The sequence below is a fragment of the Haliotis asinina genome, chromosome 10 (genome assembly GCF_037392515.1).
Source record: "Haliotis asinina isolate JCU_RB_2024 chromosome 10, JCU_Hal_asi_v2, whole genome shotgun sequence".
NCBI lineage: Eukaryota > Metazoa > Mollusca > Gastropoda > Lepetellida > Haliotidae > Haliotis > Haliotis asinina.
In genome coordinates this window covers 55,875,907-55,891,674 of record NC_090289.1, presented here as the reverse complement: position 1 = coordinate 55,891,674, position 15,768 = coordinate 55,875,907, and the positions used below count along the sequence as shown (strand labels likewise).

The 15,768-nt window shown below is 40.6% G+C and overlaps 1 protein-coding gene across 1 annotated transcript in view; it reads left to right on the top strand.

Moving 5' to 3' along the window:
* Positions 1-15,768, top strand: part of LOC137297717 (contactin-5-like) — a 40,070-nt gene that overhangs the window by 1,649 nt on the left and 22,653 nt on the right. Inside the window, exons 2-6 of the mRNA XM_067829649.1 lie at positions 2,410-2,494; positions 3,428-3,522; positions 3,993-4,078; positions 5,766-5,932; positions 6,931-7,044. Coding sequence (XP_067685750.1) covers positions 2,434-2,494; positions 3,428-3,522; positions 3,993-4,078; positions 5,766-5,932; positions 6,931-7,044 — 523 coding nt within the window. The 5' untranslated portion in view covers positions 2,410-2,433. The remainder of the gene's footprint in view (positions 1-2,409; positions 2,495-3,427; positions 3,523-3,992; positions 4,079-5,765; positions 5,933-6,930; positions 7,045-15,768) is intronic.

Genomic DNA, 15,768 nt, shown 5'->3' with positions numbered 1-15,768 from the left:
CAATGACTGACATACTGCTTGACATGTAGTTTAAGTAGGAATCACTCTTGTCACAGTCCTTGGGTAGACAGTCGGAATCTTAAAACACGCATCTCGCGTTATAACTGGGGATGAGGTGAAATTCTGTATATTTGTTCAGGTCGTTGCTGAACACTACCGGTTCACCTGTATACTGGAAACATAGCTTAAACTTCTTGGTGATGTCTTGACAAGACAACCTAGTGATCAGTGGTCATTCATCCCCGCGACTGGGAAACAGTGACGTGTCAGGCCAGCGAGTCCTCATCGCTTCAGTCGCCACTAACTACAAGCTCTGACTTGATGAAGACCATTTCTAACCCTGATCTTCATGGGTATGGATCGACTTGAAGAGCACTGTTGATGTGTAGGAAGATGATTGCCTTTTTACGCCGTATCAAACATATTACATAGATGTGGTCAGTTAGAATTTCACATAGTATTTTCTTGATAATTCTAGGGTGGAATTTTTCTCATTTACTGACAAACTGTCCTGAACCTGTGAAAACGTAGATGTAGCCATATTGCGGACCCTCCGATTTGTTAAAACTACCGCATATATGAAGAAATTATACGTAAATGGAAGAGCATACCGTAAAATATTAAAACGCCCCGATTTAAACGAAATACTTCGCTCTAAACACGGGCTGTTAATCACCACGTCAAAAGGTACACAAACGATATGCTAAACAATTACGAAGAGGATATGTATACAATAAATACATAGTACCACGATGCTAATCTGTAGACATAACAAGAATATTCAACCACTTTTTAAATAACTGACGAAACACACATAATTAAACAACATTTACGGGTATACTTTGACGGAACGGACATGTCCACTCACAAGATCAATCTGGGTTAATGTTTACTGTCATGTGTAAATAGCAGGTCAGATCTATTATATTGTTCTTCTCCAAAAGAAATTATATGAACGATAGCGGTGATCCTATATGTATTTTAACGGATAGTGTCGCTGTTGTTTATCGAGCCTGGACATGGTTCTAAAAGGTTTTCCCATGTACCCGTCTCCACTGCTTGTACAGGGAACGCATGTACTGTGGACGTTATCAGTGAAATGCCGTCCACACCATGGTTACCGTACACGAGATCTGCGACTTAAATCCCTTCCCATATCAACCAGGTACTGAACTCTGTAACCATACTCGGACGCGAGGTTGTCCAATTGAACATGCGAGAACAGCTTGACCTGTTCAAATACGGAAAGGTGCTTCTTGTCTTTAAACGGCCAACACCCTCCTTTACTTATATTCCGTTTTGCAATGAATTACAAGTCCATTATTTCCAGCTGTTTGTAGGCTTATTTTCAGCTGTAATCAGTCGGAATGTAAGAATATTATTGTTGGTGGTGGCAATTCATTGAGGATCACAAACGAGCAACGTTTTTCGACATGACACATTTGCAGTTTCTTCGTGAGGAACCTTTCTGGACATCCCTGGAATAGTCAATTGCGAATTTATTGGTGAATGTGAACATTGCAAATGGCCTTTTGCGTGTCTTATGTGATTCAAGTTCAATGGCGAGCGTAACCTCTATCTAACTGTATGACAGCCAACACTCTCCTCGTCATAATCTCTGTCAGCCTCCAGATCCACAGAGGAGTAGTCTAAGCCATTCATCAAGTAAAGCAGCTTGTATTTTGGCCGATTTCTGTACAGGACGATCCCTTTGTTGCACACGACGACCAATCATGTCCCAGATATGCTCCAAAGGGATACAGTCAGGGCTCATTCAATCGTAGGATTTGTAAGGGGTTCCTAACGGGTTTTTTTGTGTTTTACTCACGACATCTCCACTTGACGCTGTTTCATTTGTCACTGCAGTATCAGCTGTACACAGTCGTTGCCGGGGGAAAATAATATCTCCTTTAAGAGTAATAATAATAATTCTTGATAAGAATGTTCGTCTTGTTTTTATTCAAAGGGCATGCTTTTATACATTTCAAATAAATTAAGGGTATGTTTTAAAGAACCGTTGTTTTGGAACCAAAAGTACGGTTTTAAACACTGATGACCAGTAGGTTACGCTTCACGTTTGTTTAAATCATTAAACAACATTAAACAACGTTATACTCTTTAAACAACCGCATTGGTAATAATGGTAGGCTATTTAAACAACGTTATACTCTTTGAACAACCGTATGGTCAATAGTGGTTGGGAATTTAAACAACGTATATTCTTTGAACAACCGTATGGTCAATAATGGTAGGGTATTAAAACAACGTATATTCTTTGCTTACTGATAGTGATCAGTTGGATTTGGAACAACGGAAAACGATATTTGTGCACATCCCCGAAGGCAAATACCAGATTACAGGAGTCAAAGTAAGAGATAAAACTGCCTGACATATTGCATTTCTGTCTAGATATCGCCAACGTTAATCACTGTCATGGCGGCGCATAAATGGCTCCTGGTTGTCATGACAACTGTCTGTGTGTGTTCAGGCCAAGGTAAGTCTATTGTAACTCCTACATGTACCTTCTGAAAGAAAATATTTGTAACAAGGTCTTTTATTCCTTGTAACGATGTTTCAATGACATTTCTTTCCCATTTCACAACAATACATCTATAATAAACAAAACTGCTAAAAAACACAGAGACATATAAAACAAGTTTCTTGCATAAGAATTTTGTCCGTAACAAATTTTGATCAATCGTTATTAACGGGAGACTTGAATAAGGAACATAAGACCGCCGGAAAGGAATGCATGCTGTTGTTCAATCTGAGTGTGAACACTGTATTAGTGACGTACATCCATCACCAATATTCAGCCTTGGTTCCTTGTTACTGTGCGTGAAATAAACCTTCCAGCATGGCGCCAAAGTTTGAGCTCTTCTGTAACTCCCTTGCGAGTGCCCTTAGCGTTCGTCCGGCACATGCTTTTCGAGGAAAACGTGCAGCACGTTTGGAGTGACTAGTGCAGATACCCTGTGAATACAGGCCTGGACCAGGGTATCAACCTATTTCTTGTCATGTCTGGGGTTTTGTAAGAAACTAAGTATCATTCATGACGATAATAAGTCCTCCCATGTTTTGTACATAGTGTGATGACAAGACATACGTATTTGAAATTGTTTAGCATCCTCTCTCAAGTTCTATATCTGGTATAACATCTAGTTACACGCGTCGAATAATGTTATAATCAGCTGCAATTCTCGTTTCGTTGTTGTCAAGGGATACATACTCTGGATTCGGTTAAGACGGGCGGGGCGGGGCGGGGCGTGGGTCTTAAGAAATCAGAGCAGGGCCACTTTCAGGAGACACAGCTTGCCCACAGGATACGAATTGCTGACATGCCAAACTTCAAACAAAGATGGCTTTACGCAACCTGAAAATCCCTTTGTTCTGCGGGTAAGAATATATCCCTTGTTGCTCCTTCCAGACTGTCCACTGAACTGGGCTGAGTACATGGACCACTGCTATCACTTTGTGTTCCACCCGCCACGCCCATACGTGGAGGCAGACACAGCCTGTCAGGTCAGTGTTCATGTGGCGTCACATCAACTACTCACTGGAATAGTAACGTCGTAACAGTCGCAGACATTATTGTATTATGACGTAAATCAGCGGTGCCGTCATTGAAATAGGAACATCATAACAGTGCCATACATTATGACGTCACATCTGCGGTGCACTCAGGGAAATAATATCATCAATATAGTCGCATACATAATTGTATCATAACGTTTGTAATATCCAAATATCATGACATAATGACAATACTTTTTTAACTGTCTCAAACCACAAGAAGGGGACGTAAAAACAGTTGTGCGAAACCATAAAAGTCGCGTTTGTGCACCACACAAACATCATGGGGCTAACATCATTCAGTCAAGTATACTGCATTTATTTTGAATTATGCATGCATCAACAAAACGCAACTAACGTGAATGCCATATTCTAGTGCTGTATGTGTACATGTTTTCTTTTATATGGGCTACCCCTAGGCTGATGGATCAACACTCGTTAGCGTCAATGACGATGCGGAGCACCAATTCATCAGCAACTACTTGACGCAGTACGACATCAACAGGTGCGCATTATCCCAGGTGTATAAATGCATCTAAGACTTTTACTGTCCATTCCATATAACGGATTATAAACTACTAAAAAAGAAACGCATAAGTAGTATTTTTCCATGTAACGTTTTGAATTTGAATCATTGGTGTCTATGTAATCGGTATATCTATGGTGAACGCTGTCTGCAAACGTTCTCGAGTCTGAATCCATCGTCATTGGGGACAACTTGTCGAAACGCACCAAAATCTGTTTTCCTCATTAAATGCAATAAATTGTGAACGGGAAGAAATTCATGCGTTTCCTTTTGCACGCACATTTCGTGCATCATTTCCAATAAAAGTCAAGTTTCAATGCTCTTGCGACAGTTGACAATCTTAAATTTGGTGTTAAAGTCATGCCTAGACTTGCTGGGGTTCAGCGCAACAATGCGATTGGTCATTTGGAGGCTGGGGTGACTCAGTCTGAATGTGTTACAGAGCACCATAGTAAGACTTTGGTATCGCTACCAGCAGCAAGGGTCAACACGTGATCGCCCCAGATCAGGTCGACCCCGTGTGACCACGTCCGCTCAGGACAGGTTTTTCGGCGTCGTCGACATTTACGGGACAGGTTCACCACAGCAAATTCCACAACATCGGTAGTGCCAGGACTCAGAACAATTTCTGATCAGACTGTAAGGAACCGCTTACGTGAGGCTGGCATTCGTTCTGGAAGACCTTTGCGAAGACCTGTCCTTACACGTCAACATCGGCAACAACGCAGACAGTGGTGTCGCTAACATCTCCCATAGCCATTGCAGAGGTGGAGAACAGTTATCTTCTGTGATTTGTCACGTTACGTGCTGCGACGTCCCGACGGAAGATCACGTGTATATCGACGTCGTAACGAACGTTACGCTGCAAATTATGTACAGGAAGTAGACCGATTTGGTGATTAAAGTGTCATGGTTTGGGCTGACATCTCATACGATGGCAGGACAGATCTCATTCAGGTCCAAGGGGAATTGACAGCTCGACGTTACCGTGATGAAATCAACAGGCTTCATATATTTCCTTTCATGAACCGCCAGAACGTCATTTTTCAGCACGATCATGATGCGTTCAGCCGCATACAGAAAGAACAACCGGGAATGTCCCTGCCCAGAACAACGTTCAGGTTCTTGATTGCCCTCATGATCATCGGATCTTAACCCTATTGAACATTTATGGAACGAATTGGATCGTCATGTAACAGACGTTACCTGCTGAGTTTGTGGCCTTGAGGGAAGAGTACCAACTCATTCCCAGGCACTTCATCCGCAATCTGGTCCTGTCTGTGAGACGTCATTGCAAAGCAACCATTGATGCTAATGGTGGCAACACAAGATACTGACTGCTCTGGGACCTTGACCTTCGAATACTCGTCATTTGTGACTACAGTTTCTTGCAGCATTGGACTGTTAATGTATATTCAGGTTTTCTTCATGACTGCCCTGTATTACTGAACCTTAAGTGTATAATTTGATAACAATTTTCAGCTACGCGTTTCTTTTTTTAGTAGTATATATCATTGGGATCATGTCAAAAGTTGCGAGATACGACTCTTCATTGAAATATTGTAAAAAGTTGCTATAGTAATACAAATTTTGTTTAAAGTCAGTGAAAGACAACATATCCCTATGTTCCTTGATGTAATGAATTTTTTTCTATACAATCCTAAAGGCGAGACAGGTGGTTCACGAGCGGCGTGCAGATGGGCGATACATGGCAGTGGCAGGGCGACGGTACCGACATCATGACTGGGGACTACTGGTACGACGACGACGACATGGTGCCCGATACTACCGGCCAGTCCACTAAAAAACCCAACCTCGTCTACAAGTTTTCTGGTGAGTAGGCAGACAGTGTGTTTCGTAATCGGGTTAGTTATAAGATTTGAGTAACACACAGGTTTGGGGTCGGATTTGTATAAGAACATTACGTGCCGGACTTGGTTACCGATGTTAAGGTACAGAATGACTCATGTGAATTACATACGTGTGCCGGTTGATACCCAAGTTTAAAATCAGTTAACCCTAAAGGACATAGTGTGAAAACAAAACAAAAAACAAAGAAATGTGATGTAATAAACAATTGTATGTATAATTACCCAAGTTCACAAATCAGTAGAAATGTTTCACTATGGCAGTACAAACTTGAGTGAAAGAATATAAAAGCAGTGACCATAGCTATAAAGAAAGTAACGGTCAACAAAAGGTTCTGTTTGCAAACTTCTGGTGACCTCTGACGTGATATTGATGGAATATAGAGGCGTAGCACTAACCTCACTCACTCAATCAACTTGCAAACAAGTCCTGGAAAGGTAGAATGGTCATGTCACACAAAGCTGAGAATCTGATAATTTGAGATGTCTTGTTAGATGAGAAGCAAGAGTTACCTCCTTTACATGCCTGAGAAAATCACGACAGAACAATCTCCAACGCTCTAGGCCAAAACAGCCCGAAGGTAGTACCGTGTAGTACCTTCCAGAACTCTGTCCTTATGTATTACATCACTGCCTCTCACTGAATATCACCTGTACAATATATCACACTTGGAACGTTACGTGATAGATATCATTGCCACATTACATATGTAATAATATGCACAATATGCGCAACATAAGACACAGTAACATATCTGAAAAACAGTCCTTATTGCTGATATGCAATGTGAATGTTCAACATCGGCAGATACTCTCCCACTTGAGAGAGACAGCACGTAGAGAGTTTAAGGATGCCGACATCAATAAGGCTTTTGGAAAATCTTCATAAACTATTGAAGTACTTTAGTTCGAACGCAGGACCCGGGGCAAGTTATGCCTTCATGCAAGCATGTTTACTTTCAGCCACGAAGAACGTCTTTGCCTGGACAAAAGTGCGCAACACGGAGGTGTTGATGTACATCTGTGAGATCAGCAAGCTGGAGGCATTCAGGATCAACAGGCCTCAAAGAGACTTCAGTAAGTGGCCTTAAGTCTTGCTAACCTCCTCCTCCTCCTCCTCCTCCCCAGTAGATATAAATTTCATTCTACAGCACAGACAATAGAAACTATGTCAAAACAATGGTAAAACAATGCGGTAATTAGCTAAAACAATAGCCCATGACCCACATCCCTCATCCCTCATCCCTCATTTCGTGCTCCAATTAGCAAAGACAATGAAACCAGTGACCATAAATCCCTCATCCCTCATTTATCCCTCATCCCTCATCCCTCATCCCTCATTTGTCCCACATTTCATCCCAAAATAGCTACACGTGACAGTCATTATCTAATCATATCAATTTCATTAAGCCTAGCGATACATAATATCACCATGATGAAAAGAAGTTAATGATGTTTAAGGAGAAATTATCAATGGATGTTTCACGCTATAGTTGATGGTTTTTTGTTACAAAACGATTGGAATGCTGTCTATTCAAATAAGTTGTTTATACAGAACAGTCACGACAGGGTGGCATGACCGGTTGATACCCAGTGCACGGTGTACTCTATATATAGAATCAACAAACCAGGGGTAGCATGACTGGATGATGAAACTTAAACCTTTGAATAGTGCCATGTCATGATTAGTCATCCCTTTCACATTCTTTTTTTAAAAAAAAACACACGTTCCACTACGTCTATAAATCTACCAATGAGCGATAGTGATTATTGTGTGTTGTCCAATGACATAGTTTGAATTCGCCAATAGATGTGCGCATGCTCGCATCTATCACTGCTTACAGCAATGTTATTCCAACTGAGTACAAGCAACAGACAAGGTGTGCCTTTGCTGAACAGACATCATGGGAACAAGAGTTACAGATCGGTTCGTATTCTTTTATACAAAATCTTCACCATTTAGCCAGCACTATCCTGTTAGGATTGAAGTTGATGGTAAAATCTTCAACTGTGCTGAGCAGTATTATATGTACATGAAGGCAATGACGTTTGGCGATGTGGTTACAGCTCAACACATTTTAAGAGCCTCTTCTGCTGTTATGCAGAAGAGATTAGGAAGATGTGTGAAAAACTTTATTCAACACAAATGGGATGTTGTGAGTTACCATGTTGTGAAGAAAGTTACACTGGCTAAGTTTACTCAGTCTTCCACTCTTCGACATGCATTAATGAACACCTCCACAAAAATATTAGCTGAAGCCAGTCCATATGATAGGCGGTGGGGTGTTGGACTCTCTCTTCACGATCCCAAGCTATTACATCCATCTAACTGGAAGGGACAAAACTGGTTGGGGAAAGCTTTGATGGAGGTCAGACAAGAGCTTATGGACAAAGTTGTTGAGAGTGAAAAGTGTTAAATTCTTGTTTACAGTCAACTGAATGGTAAAGCAGCTTTCTATTCCTGGAAGCAAGTTCTACAATCATCACACACCTTGCACGAAACAGTTGTCATGCAATCTAACGAATGGTTTCAAGATCGCAGTGAATGTGTCAAGGATGCTAAGAGAAAGTTTCAAGATGATTCTAGGTCAACGAAAAGAATCATCATCAAGAAGACAAGAAAACTGTTCTTGTGTGTCGACGAAGTTGATAGTGGAAATCACATAAAGCATGCGGAAAATCTTCTCACTTTGTGTTACACTTTGGAACTGGCTAAGATTCTTAGACGGTTATCCTGTGATTTGTGTTTTGGATGTATGTTTGAACCTGAGGGAGAACTGGTGCACACGTGTAAGCACATGCTAGAACAGGATCACGTTGATGGTCTTTTCATGACGGCCATGAGTGAAATAAATGATGAACACGTGATTGATAAATGGTTGGAAGTATTTAGTGATGACACATCTCTGAATTACGTGAACATAGTTTCATACCGCTGCAAAGACTTTCGGGACACTCATTTTAAAACATCAGAGTGGCTTCATGATCTGAAGCAACGTGTGGTTAAGATGCTGTTGTTAGAAAATCGCTTTCAATAATTGTGAATGTATACATGAATGAATTCTATTAATAAATGCATATGTTCCTTCCTATTCATACCTTCATGTTATATATTGCCTGTTACATGACGGCCATGAGTGAAATAAATGATGAACACGTGATTGATAAATGGTTGGAAGTATTTAGTGATGACACATCTCTGAATTACGTGAACATAGTTTCATATCGCTGCAAAGACTTTCGGGACACTCATTTTAAAACATCAGAGTGGCTTCATGATCTGAAGCAACGTGTGGTTAAGATGCTGTTGTTAGAAAATCGCTTTCAATAATTGTGAATGTATACATGAATGAATTCTATTAATAAATGCATATGTTCCTTCCTATTCATACCTTCATGTTATATATTGCCTGTTACAACCGGTTTCATTCAGTACGTGTGTGAGTTCACAAAAGATGAACAGGGTATTGTTAGAGAGGCACGAAAAAGCATTAGAAAAGTATTATTATGACCCTCACAATCCAGGAGCCTACTATGGTCCGTCCAAACTCCGACGGGTATTGAAGACAACACCTCAACCTGATGTTAAGCTCAGGAAGGTGAAATGGTTTGTCAACAACCAAGATCCTTACAGTTTACACAAACCAGTCAAGCATAGATTTAAAAGGATGAAAGTCAGAGTGAATTCCATGGACGAAATGTGGGATGTGGACCTTGCTGATCTTTCACGCTACAGCAAAGAAAATGAGGGTATCCGGTATTTGCTTGTCGTGATTGACATACTGAGTAGGTTTACTTTTGTCCTTCCTTTGGAAAATAAAAGGCCAGAGTCCGTGTTGAAAGCCTTTAAAAAAATACTTCAAGAAAGAAAACCAAGAAAAGTACGCGTAGATGGTGGTAGTGAGTTTAAGGGAGTGTTCAAATCTTTTTTGGAAAAACAAAATATTACCATTACTATTGCACGCAACGAAAACATTAAAAGTAATTATGTGGAACGCTTCAACAGAACACTGAAGTCGTTGATCACACGTTACATGACACGTAAGAACACCAAGCATTATCTCAGTGTTCTACCTGATTTGGTGTACAACTACAATAACACCCCACATTCGTCTTTACCCCTTCTATCACCTGCTCAAGTCAATAAAAGCAATGAATTGAAAGTTTGGCAACACTTGTATGTCAAACCCTTGTTGAAGTCAAAGGAAAAAAAAGGTCAAGTGATAAAGAAATACAGATATAAAGTTGGTGATCTTGTTCGCATCCCATACCTGAGGAAACCGTTCAGCAAAGAACTTGATCTGAAGTGGACGGAAGAACTTTTCAAAGTAACAGAACGTTTCAAGAAACAAGACATACCTCTGTACAGAATTAAAGATTTTCACGGTGAACTTATTAAAGGGAGTTTTTACACTGCCGAACTGCAAAAGGTTAACAAAGGAGACGATATTGAGTGGCAAGTGGAAAAGATCTTAAAGAAGAAACGCATGAGAGGAAAAACGTATGTTTTGGTTCGTTGGTTAGGTTGGCCTAGTTCTTTTGATTCATATGTGGAAGAAAGTCAACTGAAAAACCTATGATGGAGAAATATGTGTTTCTCAAGAGTTCTGACACAAAAAATTCTTATTTCAAGGATAACAGCCCTTATCATTTTCGCATTAAGCTCAATCAAAGACTGCTGTTTGATGGATTTTGGGTCGTGTCTTTATCCGAGTTAAACTTTGGAAAGATGGACCTCACTCATGTGAACGATCCGTATGTAGATATACTGTGTAACCTGTGCGATAGTTCACTGGTGGGTAATACCCAGTTACCACTGTTAAGACGCATTGATCTGAGGAATGGACCCAACTTTTCCTTTGCTAATGAATACAATATCCATGTGATGGTCAAAGAGTCACCTGACATTGAACTCTGTATAAAAGCGAGCAGTGGAACACCACTGTCATTCTTGAAAGAGCAGACTTATGCAACACTTCACTTGAGACGTTATCCCTTTGCTGACTGAACATGGATTCCCTCCCTCTGTATATCCCAGATTATAGCAAATGGCAGAATTACTTCAAGAAACACATGACAAGTACTTCTCGTGTTGTGAATGGAAAAGCTCCCCCTAAAGTTATTCCATCTCACCGATCTGTTTCTCAACCGGAAGAACCTAAAATCGAACTGCAGATGACTTCAGAACAACAAAGTGTTGTGGAGAGAGCGGATGCTAAAGAAAAGCGTCATAGGTCTTTAAAAAGAGCTGCAGGTGAACAGATTGCCACAACCAAGAAGATACGTCAGACAAGTAACATCGCCTCCAAGACAGCTAAAGTGCTCAAGTGTACTCCTGTGAAAGAAAACGACATCTTCAGTTGAGCATCATGTCTTTATTGAATAGCAAAACTTTTGAAGAGTTGGTACCGGATTCGCTCAACCTATTTACCTTACCTCCATATCAGACCAGTATCCAGCAACACTATTTTGTAGATGTACGCCCACTCAGTCAAATTAATGACTCTTCTCCACTGGAATTTCACATATCCAATTCGGGTAGTGATTACATTGATTTGAAGCGAACAAAACTGCATGTAAAACTCAAAGTCACCCATGCGGATGGATCGGTATTGGATGCAGACGAACACGTGGCACCTGTCAATTTGCTTTTGCAGGCACTGTTTTCTCAAATTTCAGTGTATATGCAGAACCAGTTGGTGTCTTCGACCAACAATCATTATGCTTACAAGAGCATGATGAAGACCTTGCTAAACTATGGAGCTGATGCGAAAAGCTCTCAAATGACATCGCAGCTGTTTTACAAAGATGAGGGTGAAGATAATGATGCAATTGAAACAACTGATTGTGTCACTGGAACCAATTACGGTTTGATTGCACGTGGTACCTACATCAAGAAGAGCAATGAACTGACCATGTCTGGACCTTTGTATGAAGATGTGTTTAGCATGAAAAGACATTTAATCAATGGAGTAGATTTGACTTTGAAATTGTACAGATCATCACCTACTTTCTGTTTGATGAGCGGTAAAGCCAACCAAGAGTATACCATTGAGCTACTCGATGCTTATCTTCAAGTATGCAAACTCAAAGTCAACCCGGCGCTGATTCTAGCTCACAACACCCTGTTCGAAAATAACTCCAATGCACTCTACCCTTTCACCAAGTCTGAGGTCAAGGTCAACAGCATCCCTGTTTCTCAACTGACGCATACCATTGATAATGTGTCCAACCCCATTGCTAATCGTTACATCATCGCCTTTGTGGAAAGCAAGAGTTTGAATGGGTCATATGACAAGAATCCTTTCAACTTTCAATCCAGCATGCTCAAAACTGTCAGTCTCTATGTGAATGGTGTCAGTGTACCTGGACGTCCAACTCGAGCTGATGATGTGAACAGCTACGTAAACATGTTTGATGGCATGGGGTTTTGGAGAGAAAATCGAGGAAATTTCATATCCAGGGGAGAATTTTTGTTAGGAAATGCACTGTTTGTCTTTGAACTGGAAGAGTTGTGTGGAGAATCCGAGTACCTCAATCTGGTGAAGACTGGAAATGTGCGGTTGGAAATCGAGTTCAAAGCTGCACTAACCAAAACGCTGAGCTGCATCATTCTCAGTGAAAGAAACTCCATCATCGAAATCGATCAAGCACGAAACGTCTTCATCAAGTAAATACAGAGATGAAAGCTTCACAGTTGATGTGCGCCCTTCAGTGTGATTCAACCTTACAGACTCACGTCTTGGGGGTGTATGCCAGAGATACGCTTCCTATAATCGCACCTTTCATGCAAAGACAAGGTGTAGGATGTATTGTGAATACTGAGTCCAGTCAGAACAGTGGTCGCCACTGGGTTACTATGTACTTTAAAAACAATACAGCAGAATTCTTCGATAGTTTAGCAGATCCTGTTGATGTTACATTTGATCGCTATTTAAAGACTTATGCTGGTTCTTACTTACGCAGTAATCACCGGTTACAATCTGTGAATTCAAATGTGTGTGGGTTCTATTGTTTGTACTATGTATTATGTAAATTTAAAGCATGCCAGAGTCTAAACCATATACTTCATCAGTTTGATGTACACAACTTCATGTGGAATGACGCCTTTGTATCTGAATATGTTTGTAATTATTTCAAATACTGCTCTGCTTCTTGTCTAGATTGTAACTGATGTTATATCTATGTATGAAAAAAAATATCAATAAAATTAGTGTAGATGAGATTAGGTTTGTGTTGTGTATAAATACCACGGTATCAAGCCTAGTATAGCAGTTCTGTGCTAAAGAGCGATCTGAATACATCATGGGAGAATGTGTGTTACCATTTCAAACTCCTACTACAATATCGGTTGTGGGAGGATCTTCAAGTGGGAAAACCTTTTGGGTTGCACAGCTCTTAAAACAAGCTAGCTGCATGTTCGATCCACCACCCAACCTGATTGTGTATTGCTATGCCGTGTGGCAGGATGCCTACAGCGAACTTGAGAGGACGATTCCCAACATTCGATTTAAAGATGCACTACCTACAGAAGAGGAGTTAAAATCATATTCTTCGGAATCCGATAAACGGTGTGTACTGGTAGTAGATGACTTCATGCAAGACATTTGTAAGAACCCTCTGTTTTTACATCTTTATACCACGCTATCTCATCATCTGGGAATTACTGTCATTAACATTCAACAGTCAGCCTTTCCTAAAGGCGAATGTAACAGAACCATGTCTCTAAACACCCATTACTTTGTTCTGTTGTCTAACCCGCGTTCAGCACATGAATACAGAATTTTGGCATCGCAAATATTTCCAGGTCAAATTAAATATTTTATGGAATCCTTCCAAGATGCAGTTGGGAGAAAACAATATGGGTATCTTGTTTTGGATGCTTCACCCCATGCTGATGAACGCTATGGACGTTTACGCACAAACATATTTCCTGATGATGAAGTATGTACAGTCTACTTACAACAGTCCCAGAAGTAGGACTGAAATGATATATTCGTCTCTCCACAAGTGTTTTCATCATTTCACACTCACCGCTGAAGTTGAACAGAACCATGGATGTGTGCGGACGGTTCAATGATGTGCTCGCAGACTGTGTTGAAGCAGAGCGTTACACTGAGGAGTATGGCTATAAGTTTAGTGACAGATTGAAGTCGTTCAACAACTGGCCTGTTCAAATGAAACAGTCGCCAAAAGCCATGGCTGAAGCAGGATTTATTTACACAGGACAGTCTGATAAAGTCTACTGCTTCAAATGTAGGCTTCGTGTACATCAATGGATACCCGATGATGATCCCATGACTGAACACTTCAGACTGTCTCCACACTGTAACTATATACACATGGTGTCTGAACCCATGGATACCAAGAAAGGTTAGACGTGAGCAACTTTGAATAAATATTAATCACCGTAGTTTTTCAAACTGACAACCTTCCATATAACAACCAATTCACGTCACTTCAGCCATAGTACAGTCAACCCTCGGTCAGAATGTATGCAGTGAAAGAAAGGAATTGTCTGATCAACATTATCGAAACACACAGAAAGGATGATGCAACATTGAAAGAAACAGCTTCTCGAATGTTGTTTACAGTGTCAGTGTGGGGAGACGATTACGCTGCTTTACAAACAGAACATCACTATGACTCATGGACTGAAGTCATTAAAGACTTCTTGTGGAATAACAGACTGTGTCCCAACATATTAGATGAAGACATATGGATAGATGGAAGGGTAGACTACGAATGTTTCTGTAGTGAAAACGAGCGAGTGGTTGCTAATAATATTTTTCGAAAGGCTATGTCTTTACAAGATTACGAAGACTCAAAACACAGTACCACTGTGTCTGTTAAGGGTGAAGATTTGTTGGAAAGTTGGCAAAGAGATCCTCCTCATGATTGTAGTCAGTGCAAAGACGATGACAACAAAGAAGATGCGATTTTGGGTTTCTAGATAAATAACACTAACCAAAGATGTGTCTCATGTTTGAGAGTGGAACAGCTACCCTACAGCATCAACATGAGTGGTCTGCTCCAAAAACATTCAGCTTTTCTTATGATGTTGGAACAAGCTAGTGTCAGGCAAAGAAAGGCTTTGTTAATACATGCCTCACGTGAACAGCTTATGTCAGTGATTACTCTTATATTTAACATTTTGAGAGGAATCATACCCTTACCACACAGTGATAAAATGCGTCTCTCACGCTACAAGAAGTGCATTCGATCTTTAGCCAGCAAGACAGTTAGTAGTCGCGAGAAACGTGAGCTGATTCTGACACATCATTCGGTTCTACCCATTTGCATAAAATCCTTTCAAGTATACCTCTCATCGATTCACAATGAGCAAGCCTATGGTTCTTCTGACAAGAGAGACCTACCAGAGGTTGATGAACAATCAAGAAGAACAGATTCTTCCTCAGACAGCGAATCAGATACTGAATCAGAATCCTCTGACGAGACAAGATCTGAAGATGATGAATCATAATAAGGGTTCTAGTGATGAAACGGTTGCATCTGTCATGGAACATAACATGGACTTTATGCTTCGTGTCCCCGAGCAGATCATTCGAGGGGTTTCGTCTACAAAGACCATTGGGAAGTTAATGAGCTTGTGGATATTTGTGAAAGAAAATATTCTGAATGGTCAAATAGGACTAACAGGAGATCTAAGACTTGTGTTACCTAATGGTGAGGTATTACATGGTTCAAATATAGTGGACTTGCTCCGCTTTCTCATCATGAAAGCAGGTGCTGAGAGTCACCGACCAGTGGGATATAGAGAGTTTTATAAACTTTTGAGAC